The 26,408-nt window shown below is 42.2% G+C and overlaps 1 protein-coding gene across 5 annotated transcripts in view; it reads left to right on the top strand.

Annotated features, from left to right (window-relative positions):
- LOC311138263 (RNA-binding motif, single-stranded-interacting protein 2-like) overlaps positions 1-26,408 on the top strand; it is a 51,182-nt gene that overhangs the window by 11,583 nt on the left and 13,191 nt on the right. For 3 of the 5 annotated variants that reach the window (XM_084172940.1, XM_084172942.1, XM_084172944.1), the window contains exons 2-4: positions 6,342-6,496; positions 23,932-23,990; positions 24,493-24,584. In XM_084172940.1, the coding sequence (XP_084029066.1) occupies positions 6,342-6,496; positions 23,932-23,990; positions 24,493-24,584 (306 nt within the window). The remainder of the gene's footprint in view (positions 1-6,341; positions 6,497-23,931; positions 23,991-24,492; positions 24,585-26,408) is intronic. The other 2 variants (XM_084172941.1, XM_084172943.1) reach the window with 1 other exon arrangement.

The following is a 26,408-nucleotide window of genomic DNA, read 5'->3' on the forward strand; positions in this document are numbered from 1 at the left end:
CACAGTGCCGCCAACGCGGGCCACCGCCGCTCACGAGGACTGTGAGCTCTCGTTCTCCATGGCCGACGTGAGTAAGACATTTAAGCGTGTGTCACGAGAATTTATATCTCTAATTAATCAAACGTAATGCTCTGAATAATTCCCAGAGGGTGTAAGGCTCTGGTTTAATCATGAATTAAACAAAGGTCCACAACCGGCAAGAATGATCTGTATGTTTAATCATGGAGAGCTCTGCCGCCAAAAAACACATATACAGCTTTTATACTTCACACAAAGGCACTTTGCTCCGCTCACCTTTAGGAGGCCTTTAACCAGTTTCTCAGTCTCCTTCATCCTGGAATGTTTGTCGCAGCAGTTTCTAACTCACCCCCTCTGTTAGTGGGTTCATAATGATAACCCTAACACAGTTCACACAGTCATCATCAGTATTGGGGTTAACAATTTTAGTCATAATCATAATTCCTCTATCAGCGTGTTAACCCTCGCAAGGCTGCCAGCCCAGACGGAATCCCTAGCCGTGTCCTCAGAGCATGTTGGAGTGTTTACACACATAATTAATCTCTCTATCCCAGTCTATTGTCCCCACTTGCTTCAAGATGTCTACTATTGTTCCTTTACCCAAGAAAGCGAAGGTAACTGAACTAAATGACTATCACCCCGTAGTACTCACTTGTCATCATGAAGTGCTTTGAGAGGCTAGTTAAGGATCATGTCACCTCCACCTTACCCGACACCCTAGACCCACTACAATTTGCATACCGCCCCAACATATCCACGGATGATGCATCGACATTGCACTGCACACTGCCCTATCCCATCTGGACAAGAGGAATACCTATTTAAGAATGCTGTTCATCGACTACAGCTCAACCTTCAACACCATAGTGCCCTCCAAGCTCATCACTAAGCTTGGGGCCCTGGGTCTGAACCCAAGTTACCTTCGCTTTCTTGGGTAAAGGAACAATAGTAGACATCTTGAAGCAAGTGGGGACAATAGACTGGGATAGAGAGATTAATTATGTGTGTAAACACTCCAACATGCTCTGAGGACACGGCTAGGGATTCCGTCTGGGCTGGCAGCCTTGCGAGGGTTAACACGCTGATAGAGGAATTATGGGTCTGAACCCTGCCCTGTGCAACTGGGTCCTGGACTTCCTGACAGGCCGACCCCAGGTGGTGAAGGTAGGCAACAACACCTCCACTGTTCACCCATGACTGCATGGCCACACACGTCTCCAACTCAATCATCAAGTTTGCAGACGACACAACAGTGGTAGGCCTGATTATCAACAACGACGAGACAGTCAACAGGGAGGAGGTGAGGACCCTGGCGGAGTGGTGCCAGGAACATAACCTCTCCCTCAATGTCAACAAAATAAAGGAGCTGATCGTGGACTTCAGGAAATAGCAGCCACATCAATGGGGCCGCTGTGGAGAGGGTGAAAAGCTTCAAGGTCCTCGGCGTGCACATCACTAACAACCTGAAATGGTCCATCCACACAGACAGTGTGGTGACGTAGGCGCAACAGCACCTCTTCAACCTCAGGAGGCTGAAGGAATTTGGCTTGGCCCCTTAGACCCTCATGAACTTCTACAGATGCACCATTGAGAGCATCCTGTCGGGCTGTATCACCGCCTGGTATGGCAACTGCACCGTCCGCAACTGCAGGACTCTCCAGAGGGTGGTGCGGTCAGCCCAACACTGCCTGCCCCCCAGGACATCTACAGCAACCGGTGTCACAGGAACGCCAAGAAGATCATCAAGGACCTCGGCCACCGGAGCCACGGCATGTTCACCTCGCTACCATGTAGAAGGCGGAGACAGTACAGGTGCATCAAAGCTGGGACCGAGAGACTGAAAAACTGCTTCTATCTCCAGGCCATCAGACTTAAATAGTCACCACTAGCCGGCCTCCGCCCAGTACCCTGCCCTGAACTTTAGTCACTGGTAGTCTATCCTGCACGTTAGAGACGGCTTCCCTATGTACAGTCATTGAACACTGGTCACTTTAATAATGTTTACATACTGTTTTACCCACTTCATACAGTTCCTTCAGGAAGTATTCATACCCCTTGACTTATTCAACATTTTGTTGTGTTACAGCCTGAATTCAAAATGTTTTTTTCTCATCCATCTACACACAATACCCCATAATTATAAAGTAAAAACATGTTTTTAGACATTTTTGCAAATGTATTGAACATGAAATACAGAAATATCAAATTTACATAAGTATTCACACCCCTGAGTCAATACTTTGTAGAAGCACCTTTGGCAGTGATTACAGCTGTGAGTCTTTCTGGGTAAGTCTCTATGTGCTTTCCACACCTGGGTTTGTGCAACATTTGTCCATTAGTCATGAAAAAATTATTCAAGCTCTGTCAAATTGGTTGTTGATCATTGCTAAACAACCATTTTCAGGTCTTGCCATAGATTTTCTAGTAGATTTAAGTCAAAACTGTAACTCAGCCTCTCAGGAACATTCACTATCTTCTAGGTAAGCAACTCCAGTGTAGATTTGGCCTTGTATTTTAGGTTATTTACCTGCTGAAAGGTGAATTAATCTCCCAGTGTCTGGTAAAAAACATACTGAACCAGGTTTTCCTCTAGGATTTTTTATCCTGAAACTCCCCAGTCCTTAATGATTACAAGCATACCCATAACAAGTGCAGCCACCACTACGCTTGAAAATATGGAGAGTGGTACTCAGTAATGTATTATGTTTGGGACAAACCCAATAAAACACTTAGTATTCAGGACAAAAAGTGAATTGCTTTGCCAAATTTTTTGCAGTATTACTTTAGTGCCTTTATTCTGTACAAGCTTCCTTCTTTTCCCTCTGTCAATTAGGTTAGTATTGTGGAGTAACTACAATGTTGTTGATCCATCCTTAGTTTTCTCCTATCACAGCCATTAAACTGTTTTAATGTCACCATTGGCCTCATGGTGAAGTCTCTGAGTGGTTTCCTTCCTTTCCGGCAACTGAGTTAGGAAGGACGCCTGTATCTTTGTAGTGACTGTGTATTGATACACCACCCAAAGTGTAATTAATAACTTCACCATGCTCAAAGGGATATTCAGTATCCCTTTGAGCATGGTGAAGTTAAGTCAATGTCGATCAACCAATAGGTGCCCTTCTTTGCGAGGCATTGTAAAACCTTCCTGGTCTTTGTGGTTGAATCTGTGTTTGAAATTCACTGCTCGACTGAGGGACCTTACAGATAATTGTATGTGTGGGGATACAGAGATGAAGTAGTCATTCAAAAATCATGTTAAACACTATTATTATTATTGAGTCCATGCAACTTATTATGTGACTTGTTAAGCAACATTTTACTCCTGAACTTATTTAGGCTTGCCATAACAAAGGGGTTGAATACTTATTGACTCAAGACATTTCAGCTTTTAATTTTTAATTAGCAAACATTTCTAGAAGCATAATTCCACTTTGACATTATGGGGTATTGTGTGTAGGCCAGTGACAAAATAAATCTACTTTTTATCAATTTTAAATGCAGGCTGAAAACCTTCTGAAGACACTGTATGTACAGTATATACTGTATTCTAGTCAAGGCTCATCCTATATAACTACTGCTGTACACACCTTTTGTATTCATATACTTTCCATAATGTCTATATACACAGCATCATGTACATACATATTTACTGTATATTCCGGACTCTGACATTGCTCGTTCTAATATTTCTATCATTCTTAATTCCTTTCTTTTTTGGGATTTGCGTGTATTGTTTTGTATTTTTAGGTATTACTGCACTGTTGGAGCTAGGAACATAAGCATTTTGCTACACCCGCGATAACATCTGCAAAATATGTGTATGCGACCAATAAAATGTGATTTTTAAAACATGAGTTGATTCACACACATACATGAAGGTGCACACACACACACACTCATTAACTCTTTCAGAATGTCACGATCGTTTATAGACGAGAAGGACCCAGGCGCAGCGTGATCAGCATTCATGTTTATTAACGACTAAATAAACACCCGACAAAACAACAAACGAAACGTGAAGTCCAAGGTAGCATACAAACAACATACCTTACACGGAACAAGATCCCACACCCCACTAGTGCCAACAGGCTACCTAAGTATGGTCCCCAATCAGAGACAACGAGCTACAGCTGCCTCTGATTGGGAACCATCCTGGCCAACATAGATCTAAACGATCTAGAAACTAACATAGACAAACCCAACACAGAAAATACACACCCTGACTCAACAAATACAAGTCCCTAGAGTCAGGGCGTGACACAGAATGACAAACGGTCACAGCCTCTAGCCACTGGTGTTTATTTACTGTTGAAGGAATGTTTATTTGAGATTGTTAAAAGCATCGTGTAACGTTGTTGTGTTAAAATTGTGTTATTGCATCAATATACTTGTTTTGGAAACTGCTCTCTTTCCTGGGAAGCAACTTCAATAAATCTCCAACTTAATGAAAGAACACTCATTCCAACGGTACTCAAACCATTATTACTGCCATAAGAAAACAATTTCACTTAAATACAAATTAGTGGACTCAAGTGAAGCTAAAACATTTACTCTTGAATCCAACTATTCCAGACTCATTCATGGGAAACTGTGATGTTTTGACTATTGGGCAAGAGCTCTTCGTGTTTGTGTGTAGCGACTCAGTGTGTTGAATAACTGATCCTCCCCATAGGCTATTGTAGCACCACTCAAAATGCTGCTGAAGTGCTATAGGGAGAGTCGTTATAGGCTGGAATAGAGCTGTTATGAATGCATTAAGCAGCTTGTTATAAACAGATAGCAGGTCAGAGAATGCTGCTCTTCTGTGCCAGGCTCAGCAGACGGGGAACTCTTCCCAAAAGAGTGTTTTGTTAATCATCGTTGGGAGCTCTCCTGTCTCCTCGTTTCCCCTTTGCTGTGACATATGTAAGCACGGTGCTCATGAATGTACGGATCTTGGACCTATTGTGGACTGAGCTGACCTCACAGTTTTAATTGTTTACTATTTTGGCTCTTTTTAGGGAGTCGAGCAAAGGTTAGCTATGCTGTATTGTTGAGGACACAATTAACTGAGGGAGACTGTAGCTCAGTTGGTAGAGCATGGCGCTTGCAACGCCTGGGTTGTGGGTTCGTTTCCCACGGAGGGCCAGTATGAAAATGTATGCACTCACTAACTGTAAGTCGCTCTGGATAAGAGCGTCTGCTAAATGACTAAAATGTAAAAGTCTGAACTACTGAGTTGAACCTGTGGGTGTTGTGGAGTTGAGATAAAAGACTAAGCCCGACCAGATGTTTGTGTTGTGTTTTAAAGCACTCCAGTGTGGTATGGGAGAAAAGACAGCTTATGACTTCTCACAAAGAACAAAAGGAAACAGTGTTTACAAACGTCACAGAATTCAGCGCCATCAAACTAACCAAATATTGGTGTATGTTGTTCTTTGAATCATTGGGTTTCGCTGTGCAAAGACAAGGAATTTTCTGCGGTTTGGAAGTTGGTAGAGAAAAAAGGAGCAGTTGCCCAATATGGAGTAAGCAGAAAGAGGCCCGTTTTCCCAATATGGCCTAGGCAGCAAAGAGGCCCCACATTCACTTCAGAATGCAGTATTGGTGAATTTTGACATGAAGGCTGTGTGCTATCGTTTTATGCTGCTCTCACACAATTGCATGTCTCTCAACCCACCATTTGTGTTCGCTAAAAACCAGGGTTTTAGTTTTAGTCCTTTTGAAAGGTAACAGCTGTAACAATTGAAAGCATGCTATGAATAATTTATGAAAATGTAAAGTACCTGAACTGAATACACTCCCACACTGGCTAGAAAGATAGGAATATACCAACTCCCACTCCCACCCTTTTATTAGATTCTCCAATTCCAAAATCATGACTCTAAATCATTTATCATCTTTGTGGTCCAGCAGAAGACCTGAGGAGCGTTAGTGCCTTCATGAAATAGATATATGATATATAACAAGCAAATTCAAATCTGGACCTCAAAGTCAGTTCCATTGCTGATTTTCATTATTCCCCTCTAATTAAGGAATGATTTAGACCTGGGACACCAGGTGGGTGCAATTATCAGGTAGAACAGAAAACCAGCAGTACGCCGGACATCCAGGCACGGATTTGAATACCCCTGACATATAACGTCTCCCTCTCGCTCTTTCTCTCTCGTGTTTTCACCATACGTTTGTGTCCTATATAACTCCTCTGTCTCTCTGTCTGTCTCTCTCTGTCTCGGTCTCTCTCTGTCTGTCTCTGTCTGTCTCTCTCTGTCTCTCTCTGTCTCTCCCTGTCTCTCTCTCTTTATGCGTATGTGTCCTATATAACCATCTCTCTCTGTTTCCAGCAGGCCTATGTGTCCTCCAGCCACCAGATGGCACCCCCCAGTCCCAACAGCAACAACAGTGTCGGGGGTGGGGAACAACTGAGTAAAACTAACCTGTACATCCGCGGTCTTCACCCTGGGACCACAGACCAGGACCTGGTCAAGCTATGCCAGCCGTAAGTCTTCTTCTCCTCCTCATTGTCCGCCTTCGTTTACACGGGTAGGGTGAAGTTTCCCCTAGACCACATTTGTCAGACTCATTCCACGGAGGGCCGAGTGTCTGCGGGTTTTCGCTCCTCCCTTGTACATGATCGATGAATTAAGGTCACTAATTAGTAAGGAACTCCTCTCACCTGGTTGTCTAGGTCTTAATTGAAAGGAAAAACCAAAAACCAGCAGGCATTAGGCACTCCATAGAATGAGTTTGACACAACTGCCCTAGACGCTGATGTAGAAACAGAATACTTTATTATACAAAATGGAAATGTGTCTTCTGCTGTACCTAACACCCACAATATATACACACACACAAACACATTTAGGTCAGGAGTAGGGTGAAGTTGCCCCTAGACACTGATCTAAGATCGTTTTAGTATTTTCATCCTGGTGGTTAGGGTTAGGATGGGAGCAGGAAGCTGATCCTAGATCTGTGTCCACAGGTGACTTCTACCTGGAGCTTTTCAACAGGTGCTGCTTTGCCACAAAGTGGCTACAGTTATTACTATCAGGCTGCCTCCATATAAGCCTACCCTCAGATCAGAACTTGTTGACTTTGCTGCATTATGGTTGGCGATACAACCTACACGTGTTGCGACAAGGATTGTGGCTGGATATTGCTCACTCTCAGGGCTGCCATGTCACATTTGGCGAAAGTTGCCCTTGACGCATGCAGTGACCAAGGCTGTCAATTGTTTCAGGTACAATGCACATTACAGACTCACAATATAAGTGCTGAAAGTAAAAGGCTCGTGTCAGCAGCAGTGCTACAGTTTGGGTGGTGTTGTTCAGCCTTGGGCAGAGTTAGAAGGGCATGGATGTTGGCTTCATAACAAGCTATTCTTTATAATCCCATAATTTACATAATAAGACTATGAACATGGAATGTGGGTGTTTCATAGAATTGATACCTACCCCAGGCAGAGCTGGGTAGGTTACTTTCTAAATGTAATCCGTTACAGTTACCTATCCAAAATTGTAATCAGTAATGTAACTTTTGGATTACCCAAACTCAGTAAAGTAATCTGATTACTTTTGGATGACTTTCCCCTTAAGAGGCATTAGAAGAAGACAAAAAGGATCCTTCAAACACATTTGGTGTGTCGTCATAGTGGTCTCTGCCTTGTGGTCAGACTGGCTCAGGTGGAACAAACTTAAACTTGTGCCTTTTTTCAATGATGAATTGAATGTCATTGAGAAAACAGAAATGTGTCATAATGTATTTTTTTTGCGAACATCCTTTCTGAATTTAAAAGTAATCCAATAAATACATCTAATCTAATTACAATATATTTGCTGGTAATGTAACTGATTAGTTCGTTTAAAAAAAAAGTAATCAGTTACCTCACAACCCTGCCCCCGGGGAACAACCGTATTCACCCCAGTCCAAATGAAGAATGTGAATCAGTTTTTAGCAAGTATGTGTCTGTCCATTTGAAATAAATACTTTTTAAAGTCTAGAAGTGTGTGAAGAACAAACAGGGGATTAAACACAGATAGAAACGGAGAGAGGAAAAGAAAAGTGGAGAGAAATAGAGGTTAAAGGCAGCCTAGAGAGAGGGAGGGAGCGAGAGGAGAAGGAGCCACAAAGGGGTAAGCCTCCTCCTCCATTCATGTCCTGATGTAACCTCCCTCAAACAGACTGGAGAGGCTCAGCAGCAGAAAACCAAAACCCACACCCAACAAGTCACCCTCTACAAACAACACACACACTCTTACACTGGTCTCTCTCTCTCACACACAGACACACACACAGACACACAGGTAAAGCACCCTTTCTTCAAATCCTAGAAGTGTCACACTCTCCCGTAGAAGAAACCAGTGGAGTATTGAAGATAGATAACAAACTGTTTCGGCTCATGCAAGTCAGGGCTGATCGTTGTGTTCCAAGAATGATTTATTTCTGTAAACAAATACTTACGCTCCCGTGGAGTGGGAGAGAGGTTAGAGGAGGACTCTATGATCATCTATCTGGGCCATCAGAATACCTAGGCTGTGTCCCAAATGGCACCATATTCCCTAACTCAGGCCTTTAATTTCCCGGCGGCATCTACTGCCATGACCGTCGCTGCCCCCTTGTGTGGCCGTAATGCCCCCTAAAAAATCCATGCCTTGCTGCCAAAGTGGCCGTTGTGCCCTTGGGCTGAATATAATAATTACAATTCCCTTCTCTCGGCTGCCAATCGCCCTGCTCCGAAGCACTTCTCACTCACATGGCTCTCTCGGATATCTCAATTCTTATTAGCCAATGTCCGTTACATGATCGGGTCCTTCTCACAGCACCGAAGTAGGCTACTAGTGAAAACAGACGCATCGGGGATGCAACGGCGCGCGTCCTTCTTATCGAATTCCGAGGCGCATATTGAAGATGTTAGAAGAACTGTCCACATTTACTTTGTCAGCCAACAAGATGAGTAACTAACAGTAAAATGAGCTAGCTTATGTCAATCTACTATCCCCCCATAGTACAAATGTTGACCTATTCTATTGGTCAACTTGTCATTCTGTGCAAGAAATAAATATTCCAAACAGACTGGGACAGTTGTAGGACAATAGATCCCAAATTAATACAACCACGTTGTATCAAAAAAACGTTTAAATGCAATGAGACTGATGCAACAGATCAGAACGTTTAGCTTAAAATGTTGATAAACTATTTGGCTATTTCTTCACATTATAAGTGCAGCAATGCGCACACGGCAGTAGACTATAAGCGTGAATGTGTCACGTTCGTTGAATGACGGGTCAGACCAAGGCGCAGCGTGATATACATACATGTTTATTAACTATTAAACACAACGACAAAACAACGAAACGTGAAGTCCAAGGTAGAACACACAACATACCATACAAGGAACAAGATCCCACAACTCAACAGTGCCAATAGGCTGCGTAAGTATGATCCCCAATCAGAGACAACGAGCGACAGCTGCCTCTGATTGGGAACCACACCGGCCAACATAGAACTATACATACTAGAATGACAACCATAGAATATACACAACACAGAATATACACAACCTGACTCAACATATACGAGTCCCCTGAGTCAGGGCGTGACAGTACCCCCCCCCAAAGATCCGGCTCCGGGCGAGACGACCTCTTTCTCTCCGCCTCCCTGTTGCGCCCCTGGTCTGGTCTGGACCACGTTCGTTGAATGACGGGTCAGACCAAGGCGCAGCGTGATATACGTACATGTTTATTAACTATTAAACACAACGACAAAACAACAACCGAAACGTGAAGTCCAAGGTAGAACACACAACATACCTTACAAGGAACAAGATTCCACAACTCAACAGTGCCAATAGGCTGCCTAAGTATGATCCCCAATCAGAGACAACAAGCGACAGCTGCCTCTGATTGGGAACCACACCGGCCAACATAGAACTATACATACTAGAATGACAACCATAGAATATACACATCTGTCACGAGAATTTCTATCTCTAATTAATCACTCTTAATGCTCTGAATAATTCCCAGAGGGTGTACATTCTCTGGTATAATCATGAATTAAACAAAGGTCCGTAACCAGCAAGAATGATCTGTATTTTTATTCATGGAGAGCTCTGGCGCCAAAAAACATACATACAGCTTTTATATCCCTTGACACACAAAGGCACTTTGCTCCGCCCACCTATAAACCGTTTCTTAGTCCCCTTCACCCTGGAATGCTTTCAACAGTTTCTAACTCCCCCCCTCTGTTAGTGGGTTGACACTACATTATAACTCTGACACCGTTCACACATTTATACTGTATTTGGGGTGAAATCCTTTAGTCATTATTCTTAAAATACAAATTAATCTATCAATCCACCCCTTTGACTAAATGTTTTCACATTCAGGATAAATGTATTTACAAGCATGATTAATCTCAGAGATTACGTCAGAACTAATAAACATTTCATCCAATGGCGGTCTTTCAGGGTCAAAATCCTCGTCATCCACCAAGCCTGGAGGATCGTTTTTCACATTCCCCTGGTCAGAGTCCGGAGTCGGTCCATCTCTCATCATTGTTGAGATACTGCATTTCACCAACGCCTTACTCACCAATCCTCGGACACAGGGAACAAGACAACAACCACATAATACAAGAATACCCATACAAACACTGACCGCCCCTAAGATGGTGGCTGCTATGGTTTTCCATTTACCAACCATTTCATCAAACCACCTTATCCACGATGTACTAACTTCTGAGTTCTCAGTTCATTCTTCACTTAGTGCAGTTAATTCTGCAAGAGCTCTGGTGACTGTCCCATCCAGTGTGGTATTGTTAGGGATAAATGTGCAACAATGGCTTATCATTCTATAGACATTGGCCCTTTCTGCCTGATCTAGAGCCAACCTCTTTTACTAAGTCATGAGTGGGATGGCGGATAATTTCAGAAATCCCTTTTACTGCATCCCTAGTCCCGCCAATAAATCGTTGTTGGTCGTAATAGATATAATTAATCCACTTCACAATTTTGTTTATTGTCACCCACCAACCACCAAAAGAACGTGGTAGTAAACCCTTCCCCTAATTCTTTCATAGCTTGTTATCCATCCGATACCCCCCTTGGTATCCCAATCGCATCCATCTAAATAGGGCTATTCTCCTTCTTGTTAAAACTCCTCCTACGTCTGTTTAACCCTTTCCTTGGTTCCTGGTGACTAGTTCTAACTAGCTGAATCAGTAGAACCAGGGCGCACGTATCCAGCCACCCTTTTGGTATTCTCTGCCTTATACTGCCTTTACTGGCACACGCCCATCACACATCGGTTACAGGGGCTGTAAGGTTCAGAATTCTCTCCTGTGCTTCTGAACTCAAGTCAATCACATGACTACTATCTCCAATTGATAATTGGTGATGTCTTTGTTTCTCTTTACCCCCCATCTGGATGTTCAGTCCCGCCCGGTCTCATATTCCCGTCCCCAAGTGTGTTTAAACACTTGAGTCTAGGAACAATCTTGAGTCTAGGAACACGAATATAATGGGATTTTATAATCCCAAGTTGCTTATTGACATGTACCCCACCCATTGGCTACGTCCCTAACCCTTATTTTGAATCCGACAGTCTGCCCTTCTCTGACTCCCATTTTGTAGGCCACTCGTCCTTGACGGTCAGTATGTCGTGTCGCTTCTCTTCTCTTTTACTTCTTAACAATGGTAAGGGCATAGCGTAATTGGTGGTGGATCTTGACATATCAAGACCATTGCCGAGACTATGATGCAGCTCAAGTTACCCCTATTCCCAAAAACCGCCAACCCTCTCCTGTCCTCAGTCTTTCTGCTTGGTATCACCCCATACTCATACCCTGAGAACACACTACAGTGATGATAGGTCGGGGTAGGAGATCTTCGTTAACAGAGGTGATCCCCAGACCCTATTGGTTTCAGTTCTTCTCTCTAACTCTGTGTGTGTTCAGTGGTGTGTTCTTACCTTTTTGCAGTGGGTAACGTGGACCCAGGTTGCTCTTTCTGCTATTCTAATGGCAAAGGCAGTGACCAATATAACCTGATAGGGCCCTTGCCAACAGGCCTGCTTCCAGTCTTTCTTCTTTAGGGACTGGATGCTCACCAGTCACCTGGTTAGATAGAGTGGGTCACCTTCTCCTTTAGTTCACCTGTGGGGCACAAAACCTCTGACATACCGCTCACATCAGTATTCTCTTTCTAGACTGTATCTAAAAAAAATTTTTTTTTTAAAGTATTTTGTCCTCTCCTTCGTATATTATTTAATCCTACCACTAGCCTCTTCCCCCCTCTTGACACATGGTTCTGCTCATGTGTCAATATTACCACCTACCTAAACAATCACTTAGGTAATATTGGTAATTTATCATCCAATTGCCATCCCTTATTTATTTTTGAGACTGTCCCTTGCTTCTTTATTGCTCCTCCCACTTCCTTTGTCTTTTATGGCGGCTAAATTCGACTTTCATTCAGTTCAGAATCAATAGTAATCCAATCAATCAATCTCTTATCTTGTAAAAACACTCATGTTTAGTTCAAACTGTGTTCTACCCCGGCTCTTCCGGGCTTGACCTGAAGACTGATGGTTGGACATGACAGGTCCATACTTAAATCTTTCAAACCTAACACAAACCCCCCTTCATGCTGTAATCAATCAAGAAGATACCAAAGGAGAGACAGGTTTTAGCCTGAACTCTGCTCAACCCTGGTGCCGCTCCCTTCACAATGTTTGAAGAGAGACAAAAGACAGCCATGGATTGAAGTAAGAGCAAGCACTTCGACCCTAGGTCACCTAAGTCTTCTGCCTAGCAACAAAGAATAAAAAAACTATGTTCGTGATTAACCCAGTTATATCTAATAGCCCACAAAAAAAACTCCCTCATCACCATCTTTAAATCACGACCAATGTCATATCCATCTTTACTCTCTACCATTTGGGTAAAATCTCTGTTATATGTAGGAAAAGCTAAGACTGTTTGGGAAGTGAGCAACTTTTTCCTATTCATAAATTGTTCTTCCTCCTCAGAGTTCCAAATGATTTTACCATGGGCTGCCATTGCCTTCCCATAGATAAGATCACTTAATTTACCAGTATGCAGTACATAATGGAGTACCCAAGCTTTACAGCAGTCTATCATTCCCAAAAAGCTCATCATTCTTCATCCATTTCTGGACAGCTAGTCCCTATCTTAAATGATCCTATCCAGCTTCCTATTAATACTATCTTCCTGATCTTATTACTAAATCAATGATCTAGGCAATAGCTGTTTCGCATTAGATTGTGCCTTCCTCTGATTACTGCAGCTCATTGTATTAATTTAGTTTCAAATACCAACTTGTTGTTTATTAAAGCATAATAAAAATGAAATGTAAATGACAACATTTGATAATATCTCAACTTACTTCTATCCCGTAAAAGTAATCCAAGATTAGTACAATTGACTAGCAACAGGTATCTTTCATTCAGGGAAAGCTCTCTCCCTCTTCTGTTATTTTAATGTTTCAAATCCTATTATTACCAAATTATAATCTTCTTCACACCTTTCACAGCACTATAAATTACCCTCAATTTGATAAAATAAACCATCCCAAAGTCCTCCTCTCATGCCCCCAGAACCACCAGTGTGGATTATCAATCAACACCAGAAAGTCAAAACAGATCCCATAGGCCATTGAAATCACCCAACAAACCGTTCCATCCCACAGCATAGTAAACACCACCTATGAACTGTTGAAAATCCCCTAAATTCAACATAACAACCCTTTATAAACATCATACTGGGTGTGTTGTTTTTTATTTGAAAAACCCAATTGAAAAACAACAATCAAAGATAGCCAGGCCCCACTTAATTTGGTAGCTCCCTTTCACAACCTAAATACTGCCTAACTTCACTACTGCTCCCCCTAGCCCTTGGCAACATTCCAATGAGATAAGCTAATCTCTTTCTCCTGGTTATACATTTTGTCAACCTTCAATTACCCTCAGTAATCTAAAGATGGTAAGCTCACACAAAACATGATACAGATATCCCCAGTCCTAACTCATCAATAATCGTTTGTATCAATCTAATTCCTCATAACTAATCTCACAATGATTATTGAACCCCTAAATCTGCTCCATGTGATCTCATCTCAAATGATCCATTATCAATTATTTTACCAACACCATAGGAAAATCTGTCTCCCCTTTTATTGTTCCTTTTGCCCCTGTAAATGTCATATTTCATTCATTAGCCAATACAATCACATACTCCGTGTAAGTAAGACATTATATTTTATCCCAGGCATCCCCTTAACATAATGCTATAGGAGACTTCCATCAATCCTGGAAGACACTATATAATACCACGTTTCATTAAGTTCACTACACCTTCTAATATAACCCTATAACCCCTTTCTATTAATTTAATCATTGCAACCTGTTGCATTGATGTTTTTAAAATATAAACCTATTGTTTAATAACGTCATACTTATAACCAATGTTTATTCAATCCATCATCCTAATAGTAAAAACGATATCCCATTGTTCACGTAACGAAACCAAATTATCGTTTTAGAATTCACCACTTATTTTCATACACCACTGGTGTTACCCAACCTATACAATAAAGTAATAACCATTTTAATTTATCAAAGCACTTCCTTCCAGTCAAGTATTTAGACCTCTACTTGAAATCTTACAGCTCAATCTAACTCGCTGGACCCTCTATTTTTTCCCGCTAACCAGAGCAATAAATTATTCTCCTTTGTCCTCAACTCAATTTTCACAGCTCTATCGCCATTTCAGTTCGCTATTCAATTTCTTTAACTGTTCTCTCTGATTCGGCCCTAATTAATAAAACAAATACTTGATATCGTTGATAAGCATACATTTAATGATATTCCTATCATCTGAACTATGTACTGTCTCTCACCCCTCCCCCCTGCTCCTTCCTACACAACGGGGGAGGCGCGGGGACCTGCCCTAATCATCTTCCTTCTTAGGAAATAATGTCATTCGTACTTGTAACATATTTTCATAGACCTATCTAGAATACTTCTAAAGCTATCTAATTCAACTTTTAATACACAGAAAAACTCTCTCTCCCTACACCCATTCCCTATTGAATAAGTGAGTATTTCTATTTAACCCCAACCACGCTTCAAATCTTCCATTCAACATCAACAAACCAAATACTCAGTAGTATCCGGTTACCATTCATACCAGCCGTTGAATTCACTCATACACACAGATTTCACCTTATGCCATTCAAATGCCCAACAAAACATAATAGTTCAATGGAACCCTCTATTGGCTCTCTACTATTTATACATTACTTCTATAACCACATTAGTTATGGTCCGATTACCCATTAAACCTTATCACATAACCTTATCACATAATCAAACAACGGCACAACCTTAAACTCATATGGGGCGGCAGGTAGCCCAGTAACCAAGAGCACCGTGCCAGCAACCGAGAGGTCGCCGGTTCCAATCCCCGAGCCGACCAGGCGAAAAATCTGCCAATGTGCCCCCGAGCAAGGCACCCAACCCCAATTGCTCCTGCAAGTCGCTCTGGACAAGAGCGTCTGCTAAATGACCAAAAATGCAAATGTAAATATTATCTACTTTCTCACCCATGACGTACGTCTACGTTTGGGTGAGAAAGTTCATACGTATATATCGTTAGAAATGTATAGGTACCTCTCAAATAATCGCTTCGTGGTGTTTTTATCCAATTCTTAATCGACACAAATTACTTCTTCAAACATTTTACCCGTGGAACCAAAAAATAGACTGTCATTTCCCGGACATTGCCCTTTCCCTTAGCTCTGCAGTCGCGATGGTTATGACCTGTTTTGTTACAGTATTTACACGGGGCCTTACACTCTCTAGCAAAATTCTCTAGTCTTTCCTGACTCTCCAAAAGCCATACTCTCGCTGTGTCTAGCCCCTCCCCTCGCTGTTTCTTCAAATCCGTTCCACAGTTTAGCCTCTAATTTCTCCACATTGAGATGCCCAATAAATCCATACCTCTTCTCCCAAATGGATCCATAAAACATATTTCTTCGATCCCCTTAACATAATGCTATATCTTTCATCCCCCGTTAATTCTCGGACCTCTTTAGAATATTTATTTCCCATGGTCGAAAAATAAGAAATCCCCCCGTTTAGTAATAATTCAATCCAGAATTATTTTCCTGGGACATATTATCTGGTGCGACTCTTGAGCCAATGTTTATGATCTGTTTTGTAATTAACCATTTAAATTATCCAACCCGTAACCCAGAGTTTTTTTTTAAACCCCAGTTTCATGAAAGGGATGGGACAACCATTTTTTTCTCACGGGACATATTTTAGTCCCTTCCTTGAAACAATTATCACGTATTTCGATGGATCATTAGGTCTCAGACGTATACGACCTTATACGATTTTTTGCTAACACTATCCGTAACCTAGAGGTCGTAACTGCTCCAGTTTCATGAAATAGACAGAGTTAGAGCAAATCCCCAGTTGTTTATGACTCTTGACTTGTTTAATGTATCTATCTCACACAATGATAATTATCTCCCTTCTTGTTTATATTGTAAAGACTGTATCTCGTACAATCTCAATATTAACTAGTTTATTTTGGTAATAGCTACAGTGGGGGAAAAAGTATTTAGTCAGCCACCAATTGTGCAAGTTCTCCCACTTAAAAAGATGAGAGAGGCCTGTAATTCTCATCATAGGTACACGTCAACTATGACGGACAAATTGAGGAAAAAAAATCCAGAAAATCACATTGTAGGATTTTTAATGAATTTATTTGCAAATTATGGTGGAAAATAAGTATTTGGTCACCTACAAACAAGCAAGATTTCTGGCTCTCACAGACCTGTAACTTCTTCTTTAAGAGGCTCCTCTGTCCTCCACTCGTTACCTGTATTAATGGCACCTGTTTGAACTTGTTATCAGTATAAAAGACACCTGTCCACAACCTCAAACAGTCACACTCCAAACTCCACTATGGCCAAGACCAAAGAGCTGTCAAAGGACACCAGAAACAAAATTGTAGACCTGCACCAGGCTGCGAAGACTGAATCTGCAATAGGTAAGCAGCTTGGTTTGAAGAAATCAACTGTGGGAGCAATTATTAGGAAATGGAAGACATACAAGACCACTGATAATCTCCCTCGATCTGGGGCTCCACGCAAGATCTCACCCCGTGGGGTCAAAATGATCACAAGAACGGTGAGCAAAAATCCCAGAACCACACGGGGGGACCTAGTGAATGACCTGCAGAGAGCTGGGACCAAAGTAACAAAGCCTACCATCAGTAACACACTACGCCGCCAGGGACTCAAATCCTGCAGTGCCAGACGTGTCCCCCTGCTTAAGCCAGTACATGTCCAGGCCCGTCTGAAGTTTGCTAGAGTGCATTTGGATGATCCAGAAGAGGATTGGGAGAATGTCATATGGTCAGATGAAACCAAAATAGAACTTTTTGGTAAAAACTCAACTCGTCGTGTTTGGAGGACAAAGAATGCTGAGTTGCATCCAAAGAACACCATACCTACTGTGAAGCATGGGGGTGGAAACATCATGCTTTGGGGCTGTTTTTCTGCAAAGGCACCAGGACGACTGATCCGTGTAAAGGAAAGAATGAATGGGGCCATGTATCGTGAGATTTTGAGTGAAAACCTCCTTCCATCAGCAAGGGCATTGAAGATGAAACGTGGCTGGGTCTTTCAGCATGACAATGATCCCAAACACACCGCCCGGGCAACGAAGGAGAAGCAAGAAGCATTTCAAGGTCCTGGAGTGGCCTAGCCAGTCTCCAGATCTCAACCCCATAGAAAATCTTTGAAGGGAGTTGAAAGTCCATGTTGCCCAGCGACAGCCCCAAAACATCACTGCTCTAGAGGAGATCTGCATGGAGGAATGGGCCAAAATACCAGCAACAGTGTGTGAAAACCTTGTGAAGACTTACAGAAAACATTTGACCTGTGTCATTGCCAACAAAGGATATATAACAAAGTATTGAGAAACTTTTGTTATTGACCAAATACTTATTTTCCACCATAATTTGCTAATAAATTCATAAAAAATCCTACAATGTGATTTTCTGGAGAAAAAAAATCTCATTTTGTCTGTCATAGTTGACGCGTACCTATGATGAAAATTACAGGCCTCTCTCATCTTTTTAAGTGGAAGAACTTGCACAATTGGTGGCTGACTAAATCCTTTTTTCCCCACTGTATCTACCCAGAGTCAATTCCGGACCCTTCTTTCTTCCTTTATAATTCTCTTATGAGATTTTGGTAACTATTCTCTGCCCTTCACAATAATTATTATTCTCATACAAGTTCAAATAATCACACCAAAATCCATGAATAAAAATTACTGACCTTCTCCTTGCAGTTCGGATTTAAATGCTTTTTCAATCTCGTTAACGTCTTTATTGTTCATAAGATTAATCACCGGCCTGTTTATAACCTTAACGTCGAAGGCCAGGTCTATTCTATACGGATGCTATCATCCGCCCGTGCACGGTTTTCGGTGTCCTCAGAACGATAAAGACGTATTTTGAGATCCGGCTCGAAGGACCATTTGTCACGAGAATTTATATCTCTAATTAATCAAACTTAATGCTCTGAATAATTCCCAGAGGGTGTAAATTCTCTGGTTTAATCATGAATTAAACAAAGGTCCGTAACCAGCAAGATGATCTGTATTTTTATTCATGGAGAGCTCTGGCGCCAAAAAACATACATACAGCTTTTATATCCCTTGACACACAAAGGCACTTTGCTCCGCCCACCTATAAACCGTTTCTTAGTCCCCTTCACCCTGGAATGCTTTCAACAGTTTCTAACTCCCCCCCTCTGTTAGTTGGTTGACACTACATTATAACTCTAACACCGTTCACACATTTATACTGTATTTGGGGTGAAATCCTTTAGTCATTATTCTTAAAATACAAATTAATCTATCAACAACACAGAATATACACACCCTGACTCAACATAAAGGAAGTTGAGAACATGAGAGAAATGGCCCTACTGGTTTCAATGGCATATGAGGAAATGTTTAGAAAAGAATCCCCTTAACATTCCTGTGGTCGGCATGCCTCAAATTGACAAAACAATGTCCAGGTTTCAAATAATTTTGTTTATGGTTAAATAGTAAAAAAATGTTGACTGCCTCCACTCAGATTGCAAGGTGGGTGATGTTATGGTGAGCTACAGGCACTGGCCTTTCTCTCCTATCTGAATGAACAGTGCCACCAGTATGACAGAATCAAGCCTTTAGACGTTAATATTGATTATACTACATTATATTTGTCATACATGACTGGAGTTTAGCATATACAGTACCAGTCAAAAGTTTGGACACACCTACTCATTCAAGGGTTTTTCTTAATTTTTTACAATTTTATACATTGTAGAATAATAGTGAAGAAATCAAAACTATGGAATCATGTAGTAACGAAAAAAGTGTTAAACAAATCAAAATATATTTAATATTTGAGATTCTTCAAAGTAGCCACCCTTTGCCTTGATGACAGCTTTGCACACTCTTGGCATTCTCTCAACCAGCTTCATGAGGTAGTCACCTGGAATGCATTTCAATTAACAGGTGTGCCTTGATAAAAGTTAATTTGTGGAATTTATTTCCTTCTTAATGTGTTTGAGCCAATCAGTTGTGTTGTGACAAGGTGTGTGTGTGTGTGTGTGTGGGGGGGGGGGGGGTATACAGAAGATAGCCCTATTTGGTAAAATACCAAGTCCATATTATGGCAAGAACAGCTCAAATAAGCAAAGTGAAACGACAGTCCATCATTACTTTAAGACATGAAAGTCAGTCAATACCGCCACAGGAATGGAAGACCCAGAGTTACCTTGTCAGCGTCTGGGTGCAGTGGGGAAACGGAATCAGGCGCAGGACACAGAACTGAGAATTAATGGCTTTACTCGACTCCAAGTAAATATAGCAAACCCTCCATGCAGGGAAGAGCAAAAACAACAGCTCAACAGACGACGTAACAAGAACAATCACGCACACACTCAGGAGGGAAAACAGAGGTAATATAGGGAAACTAATAAGCCTAATGGGTAACAGGTGTGAACAATACAGACAGAACTAGTGAGACACAGAAACATCGATCGGTGGCAGCTAGTACTCCGGTGACGACGACCGCCGAAGCCTGCCCGAACGAGGAGGAGGGGTAGCCTCGGCCGTATCCGTGACATACCTCTTCTGCAGAGGATAAGTTCATTAGAGTTACCAGCCTCAGAAATTACAGCCCAAATAAATGCTTCAGAGTTCAGGTAACAGACACATCTCAACATCAACTGTTCAGAGGAGACTGTGTGAATCAGGCCTTCATGGTCGAATTGCTGCAAAGAAACCACTACTAAAGGTCACCAATAAGAAGAAGAGACTTGCTTGGGCCAAGAAACACGTGCAATGGACATTAGACCGGTGGAAATGTGTCCTTTGGTCTGGAGTCCAAATTGGAGATTTTTGGTTCCAACCGCCGTGTCTTTGTGAGTCGCGGTGTGGGTGAACGGATGATCTCCGCATGGGTATTTCCCACCGTAAAGCATGGAGGAGGAGGTGTTATGGTGTGGGGGTGCTTTGCTGGTGACAGTGTCTGTGATTTATTTAGAATTCAAGGCACACTTAACCAGCTTGGCTACCACAGCATTCTGCAGCGATACGCCATCCCATCTGGTTTGCGCTTAGTGGGACTATAATTTGTTTTTCAACAGGACAATGTCCCAACACACCTCCAAGCTGTGTAAGGGCTATTTCGTCAAATAATCCTTTATTTTCAGCAATTACAGCCTTGCAGACCTTTGGCATTCTAGTTGTCAATTTGTTGAGGTCATCTGAAGAGATTTCACCCCATGCTTCCTGAAGCACCTCCCACAAGTTGGATTGGCTTGATGGGCAGTTCTTACGTACCATACGGTCAAGCTGCTCCCACAACAGCTCAATAGGGTTGAGATCCGGTGACTGTGTTGGCCACTCCATTATAGACAGAATACCAGCTGACTGCTTCTTCCCTAAATAGTTATTGCATAGTTTGGAGCTGTGCTTTGGGTCATTGTCCTGTTGTAGGAGGAAATTTGCTCCAATCAAGTGCCGTCCACAGGGTATGGCGTTGCAAAATGGAGTGATAGCCTTCCTTCTTCAAGATCCCTTTCTATTCTGGTTAGAGCCAGTTTGCGCGGTTCTGTGAAGGGAGTAGTGCACAGCGTTGTACGAGATCTTCAGTTTCTTGGCAATTTCTCGCATGGAATAGCCTTCCTTTCTCAGAACAAGGATAGACTGATGAGTTTCAGAAGAAAGTTATTTGTTTCTGGCCATTTTGAGCCTGTAATCGAACCCACAATTGCTGATGCTCCAGATACTCAACTAATCTCAAGAATGCCAGGTTTATTGCTTCTTTAATCAGCACAACAGTTTTCAGCTGTGCTATCATAATTGCAAAAGGGTTTTCTTATGATCAATTAGCCTTTTAAAATGATGAACTTGGATTGGCAAACACAACATGCCATTGGAACACAGGACTGATGGTTGCTGATAATGGGCCTCTGTACGCCTATGTAGATATTCCATTAAGAATTAGCCGTTTCCAGCTACAATATACATTTACAACTTTAAGAATGTCTATACTGTATTTCTGATCAATTTGATGTTATTTTAATGGCAAAACAATTGCTTTTCTTTTGAAAACAAGGACATTTCGAAGTGACCCCAAACTTTTGAACGGTAGTGTATATATTTACCATACACTCTCATCCAAAGTGACTTTCAGTCATGCCTGCATAGATTTTTACATATAGGTGGTCTCGGGAATCGAACCCACTATCCTGGCATTACAAGCACCATACTCTACCAACTGAGCTACAGAAGACCATGCATTCAGGCCTCTAAATTGCTAAGATTTTGGTTGCATAGGCCTATGCTTGTTAATATTTTGTAGCCCCAGTGCGCTTAGAAAAATACTCACCCAGATATTACATTGAATGACACAATTCTAGTTGTTCCTATGGGTTTGGGAGCAGAGTTGCTACATTTGTATCTTTGTTTGATGTCCGGTGCGACCAGGCTGCTGTTACATTTGTGTCATTATCAGAGTGGCATGCATCGCGGCAAAGTCTGTGTCATTTCACGTCACCTGTGAAATTGAAGAGGAAATTCAGCAACTCTTGGAGGACAGTGGAAGTTGATAAATGTTTTTCTATATTCTTAAAGGTAAAACCAACTCGTTAGTCTTCGTCTGGATTTTACAAATGAAAAATTTACAGAGGCTTTTATACATTTTAAAATTACATTCAGCTTGGCTATTGGTCAGATTTTTGCAAGTCATTTACCAATTAAATCATTTTTTGACTTGCATTTGCATTCTGATTGGTTCTTGACCACATCAAATAAAATTGTATTTGTCACATGCGCCGAATACAACAGGTGTAGACCTTACCGTGAAATGCTTACTTACAAGCCCTTAACCAACAATGCAGTTTTAAGAAAATAGAGTTAAGAAAATATTTACTAAATAAACTAAAGTTACAATCAAATTACAATAATGAGGCTATTTACAGGCGGTACCGAGTCAATTTGCGGGGGTACAGGTTATTCGAGGGAATTTGTACATGTAGGTGGGGGTAAAGTGACTATGCATAGATAATAAACAGTGAGTAGCAGCATTGTAAAAACAAGGGGGGGGGGGGGGTCAATGCAAATAGTCCAGGTGGCCATTTGATTAATTGTTCAGCAGTCTTATGGCTTGGGGGTAGAAGCTGTTAAGAAATATATAAAATCCTTTTTCATTTCGCCGTCTGCTATTTTAAATCCAGATAAAGCATGGGCGAAATTAGTTTTTACTGTTAACAATAGGCTAAATAACCCCATTTATCAGCCTCCACGAGTTGCTGAATTTCCTCTTCACTTCAGTTTGCTCCTCAATTCATGCACCTTGCTCAGAGTAGAGCGAGGTAGCGGCAGTGTCCACTTCCCTTTACACCTCACATGTGAGAACCATGAGCACACCGGGCAAGTCTGATTAGGCTGGTTAACTACTCAAAATAAAAGTCCTACACGTGCGCCATATGTGGACAAAAAATGTATAACTTGTGGGGGTCATTTATTTTGACATGAGGTAAGCAGAGAGGAAGTGGGTCTATAACAGACCCACGTTAATAATACGATCCTTCAGATATTTTGTCTCAAATTCCCCCTGCCACTCCTTGACAAGAGTCACTAGAGACTCAAAGCCACGAGGTTAGAACACATTTCATACTTTGCTTGCTGTGCTTGCTAGGCGGTGTAATAAAGGTTAAAAATATCTATATAATGACCAACCGTCCTGCCCACCGGCACAGTAAGTTGAAATGGAATTGTATTTAACTTCTGGCTTCCCACTGACTGTTTTTGTTCAACCCAATACACTTGAAAGCAACGCTAGTGTATGTAAATACACCTGTATTGCTAAAAGCACCTATATGGGTGTGTATGTGTGTGTGTGTGTGTGTGTGTATTTTGAGGACAGGCAGGGATAAAGACAAGCCCAGAACAAATTGTTTTTGGCCCTGGGGCTCTTTCTCCTGCCAGCTGAAAACAACACCAGGGAACACAGTTACTGTACACCCCCTCCTTCACTACTACACCACTCAACCCCGCAGACAGAAGAGGAGGGGTGAGAGAACAGATGAGTGTGTTTCTGCACCAGTAGAGATCACATTAAAGAGGCACAATTGAGTCGAAGAGTGTGTATGGTTCAGGTTTACACCTTAACCACAGCCTTCGGAATGTGTGTGTGTGTGCATGTATGTGCATGCGTAATTACTCAGCCTAAGGAAGTGTTTGTGTCTAAATGTTAGAGAGCTTCCACAAAATGTCAGATTAGTCACCTCCTCCTCACATGGTCTGATGATGTCATGTTTTTGTTTTGAAGATATGGGAAGATTGTGTCCACGAAGGCAATCCTGGACAAAACCACCAACAAGTGCAAAGGTGAGAGTTCAGAGTTCAACAGGTTGTTTGGTTCATGACACAGATGCCACTAACATTTAACCTGGAAAGATCATAGTGTTGTGTTGTTGACTGTGTCTCCATAAACAAGATCATGGACTTATGGACTCCAAAACTCGATCACAGCTGCATTGTACAATATTAGACTGTATTAGGCTATAAGATAGAATTTTAGATTATTAGTCTGGTTGCAGGTTTATTGCTACACTGTATAAATTCATGAAGCCACATCTGCAGAGTGGCGTTGGTTAGACATGTTGAGGAAGCACACGTCGTAGAAGGCCATAAATATGTCATATTGGGCCAGACTGCTGGGCCTTTGTGGCATGTGCTAAGTGTTTTGTAATTGCACTGAATGTCTTTAGACTTCAAGCACCTATAGTCTATCTAACAACCATTCTGAATGCCACATTCACTCATCAATCATGAAATGATGTACACATTCATGACTGTAAGGAAATGTGTGTGTATATGTGTTGTGTAGGCTATGGCTTCGTGGACTTCGACAGTCCGGCAGCAGCCCAGAAAGCGGTGAGCTCCCTGAAGTCCAGTGGGGTCCAGGCTCAGATGGCCAAGGTAAGACTAATTTAAATCAACTCCACACACACTTCATATTCACAGTAACACATGATCTATTATAAACTTTTGTATTATGAGTTCATTCACATCTACTTCAATGTGACTCTTTACAATTCCGCTAGACTCCTTACTGCCTCACTTTCTTTATTTTATTGCCAAATGTTCAGAGAAACTCGACTTTGAAGGAATTTCTCTCAGATTAGATGCTGGATCTCCTTCTTTGATTTGATGGTGAATTGACAGCTAGTCCAGCCAAGTTGGTGTCTATATTCAACCACAAAAAGCATAGACATTCCTATAACGCAGTATACATGCAAACACACTCCCTCCCACATTCTCAGTGGTATCAAATGTGAGCTGATTGGCGTTAAGTGCCCTCTTGGCACTGTCTCAAGACAAACTGCCATAGGTTATGGAGAGGTGTGTTTACCTTCGTTAGCTGGCAGTTGACTGGCAGGCAGAGAGGGAAGGTGAAGAGGTCACAGTATTAGAGGAGAACAGGCAGTCTATCAGATGACATTGAACTGGTCGTCTCTCCTCCTCTTCCCTCTCTTCCTCTTCACCTCTATTCTCCCATCTCCCTCTGCCCCTTTTCATCTCCCATACTCTTCCTCTCCCCTCCCTCCCTCTCGCTCACCTATCCCTCTCACTCCTTCTCTCTCCCCTTCCTTCTTTTAGGATCTCATCCTCCTTTTCCTCAACCTATTTACTACCCCGCCCATCTATCCCTCTCTTCCTACTCCTCTCTCCCCTTCCTTCCCTCTCTCTTCCTCCTCTACCTGCCCCACCCACCCATCCCTCTCTCCCTCCTCCTCTCTGTGGCTGGCTGTATGTGTGTCCTGCTAAGCGGCCCCTGCTGTGGCCCTTGTCATGAGCTCTTTGTGTGGGTGTCTGCAGTCAAAGGGGCTGTTGTGGGCCCATTAAGCTGATCCCTCTGTGCTCTCAGGCTCTCCATTGAGAGGGCCCTGGGGAGTGTGCCACTGCACACGCCGTCAATGGGTCGGAGACAATGAGCTGCCCTGTGCTTGCATGGGTTAGTGTCTGGGCACGGGGCAGACGCTATATGGCTTCATTCACTCCGCTCCAGCCCCGCTCTCAGTCCACACCCAAACAACAGTGCCCAAGTCACTTCACTACTACAGAGGGAAGATGGAATTAATTCACTTACTTCAGAATTAAGACAGACGAGCCATTGCAACTGAACATCAGGGTCCACCAAATCACCCCTGCTACCCAGATATTGTATCCAAATACTCACTGTATTACAACACAAGGGCCTAACTTACCCAAACAGTATACCTGAGGAGTTGGTAGTGGACAAAACAGAGGAGAGTGCCCTATTAAAAGACAATTTGGACCTGTGAGCTACGATGAGCTTTTCTGCATCATGGCCTGGCTTTCTGACCTTAGGTCATTAGGTTACCCAGGTATAACTCACTGGCACTGGCGACAACCGGATTTGTGCATCCCTGATTTAAAACGGTGTTTGTCTAAATCTGAAATCAGAAACTGAAATCAAATACTATGGCATTAGGTCAGGTTCTTTCCTTGTACTTCCACTGAATGTGGGTCATGTTGTTTCCAGTGTGTTGGTTCTTTAACAGTGTGGGCCATGCTGAGCGTTATCATAACTCCCAGCCAGTCAATCGTCTCTACAGAGGAGTGTCTATGGGGCTGGCTACGGGCTGGCTGGGTAGGGACAGGGAAACAATGGAAAGGGATAGAAATAGATTGCTCTTTACTTCCGAGAGCCTCACACACACCACCTGCCTGATACATAGACACACTCGCACACACACACACACAAGTACAACACATCGA

Source organism: Coregonus lavaretus (assembly GCF_964263955.1).
Source record: "Coregonus lavaretus genome assembly, chromosome: 12".
Lineage (NCBI taxonomy): Eukaryota > Metazoa > Chordata > Actinopteri > Salmoniformes > Salmonidae > Coregonus > Coregonus lavaretus.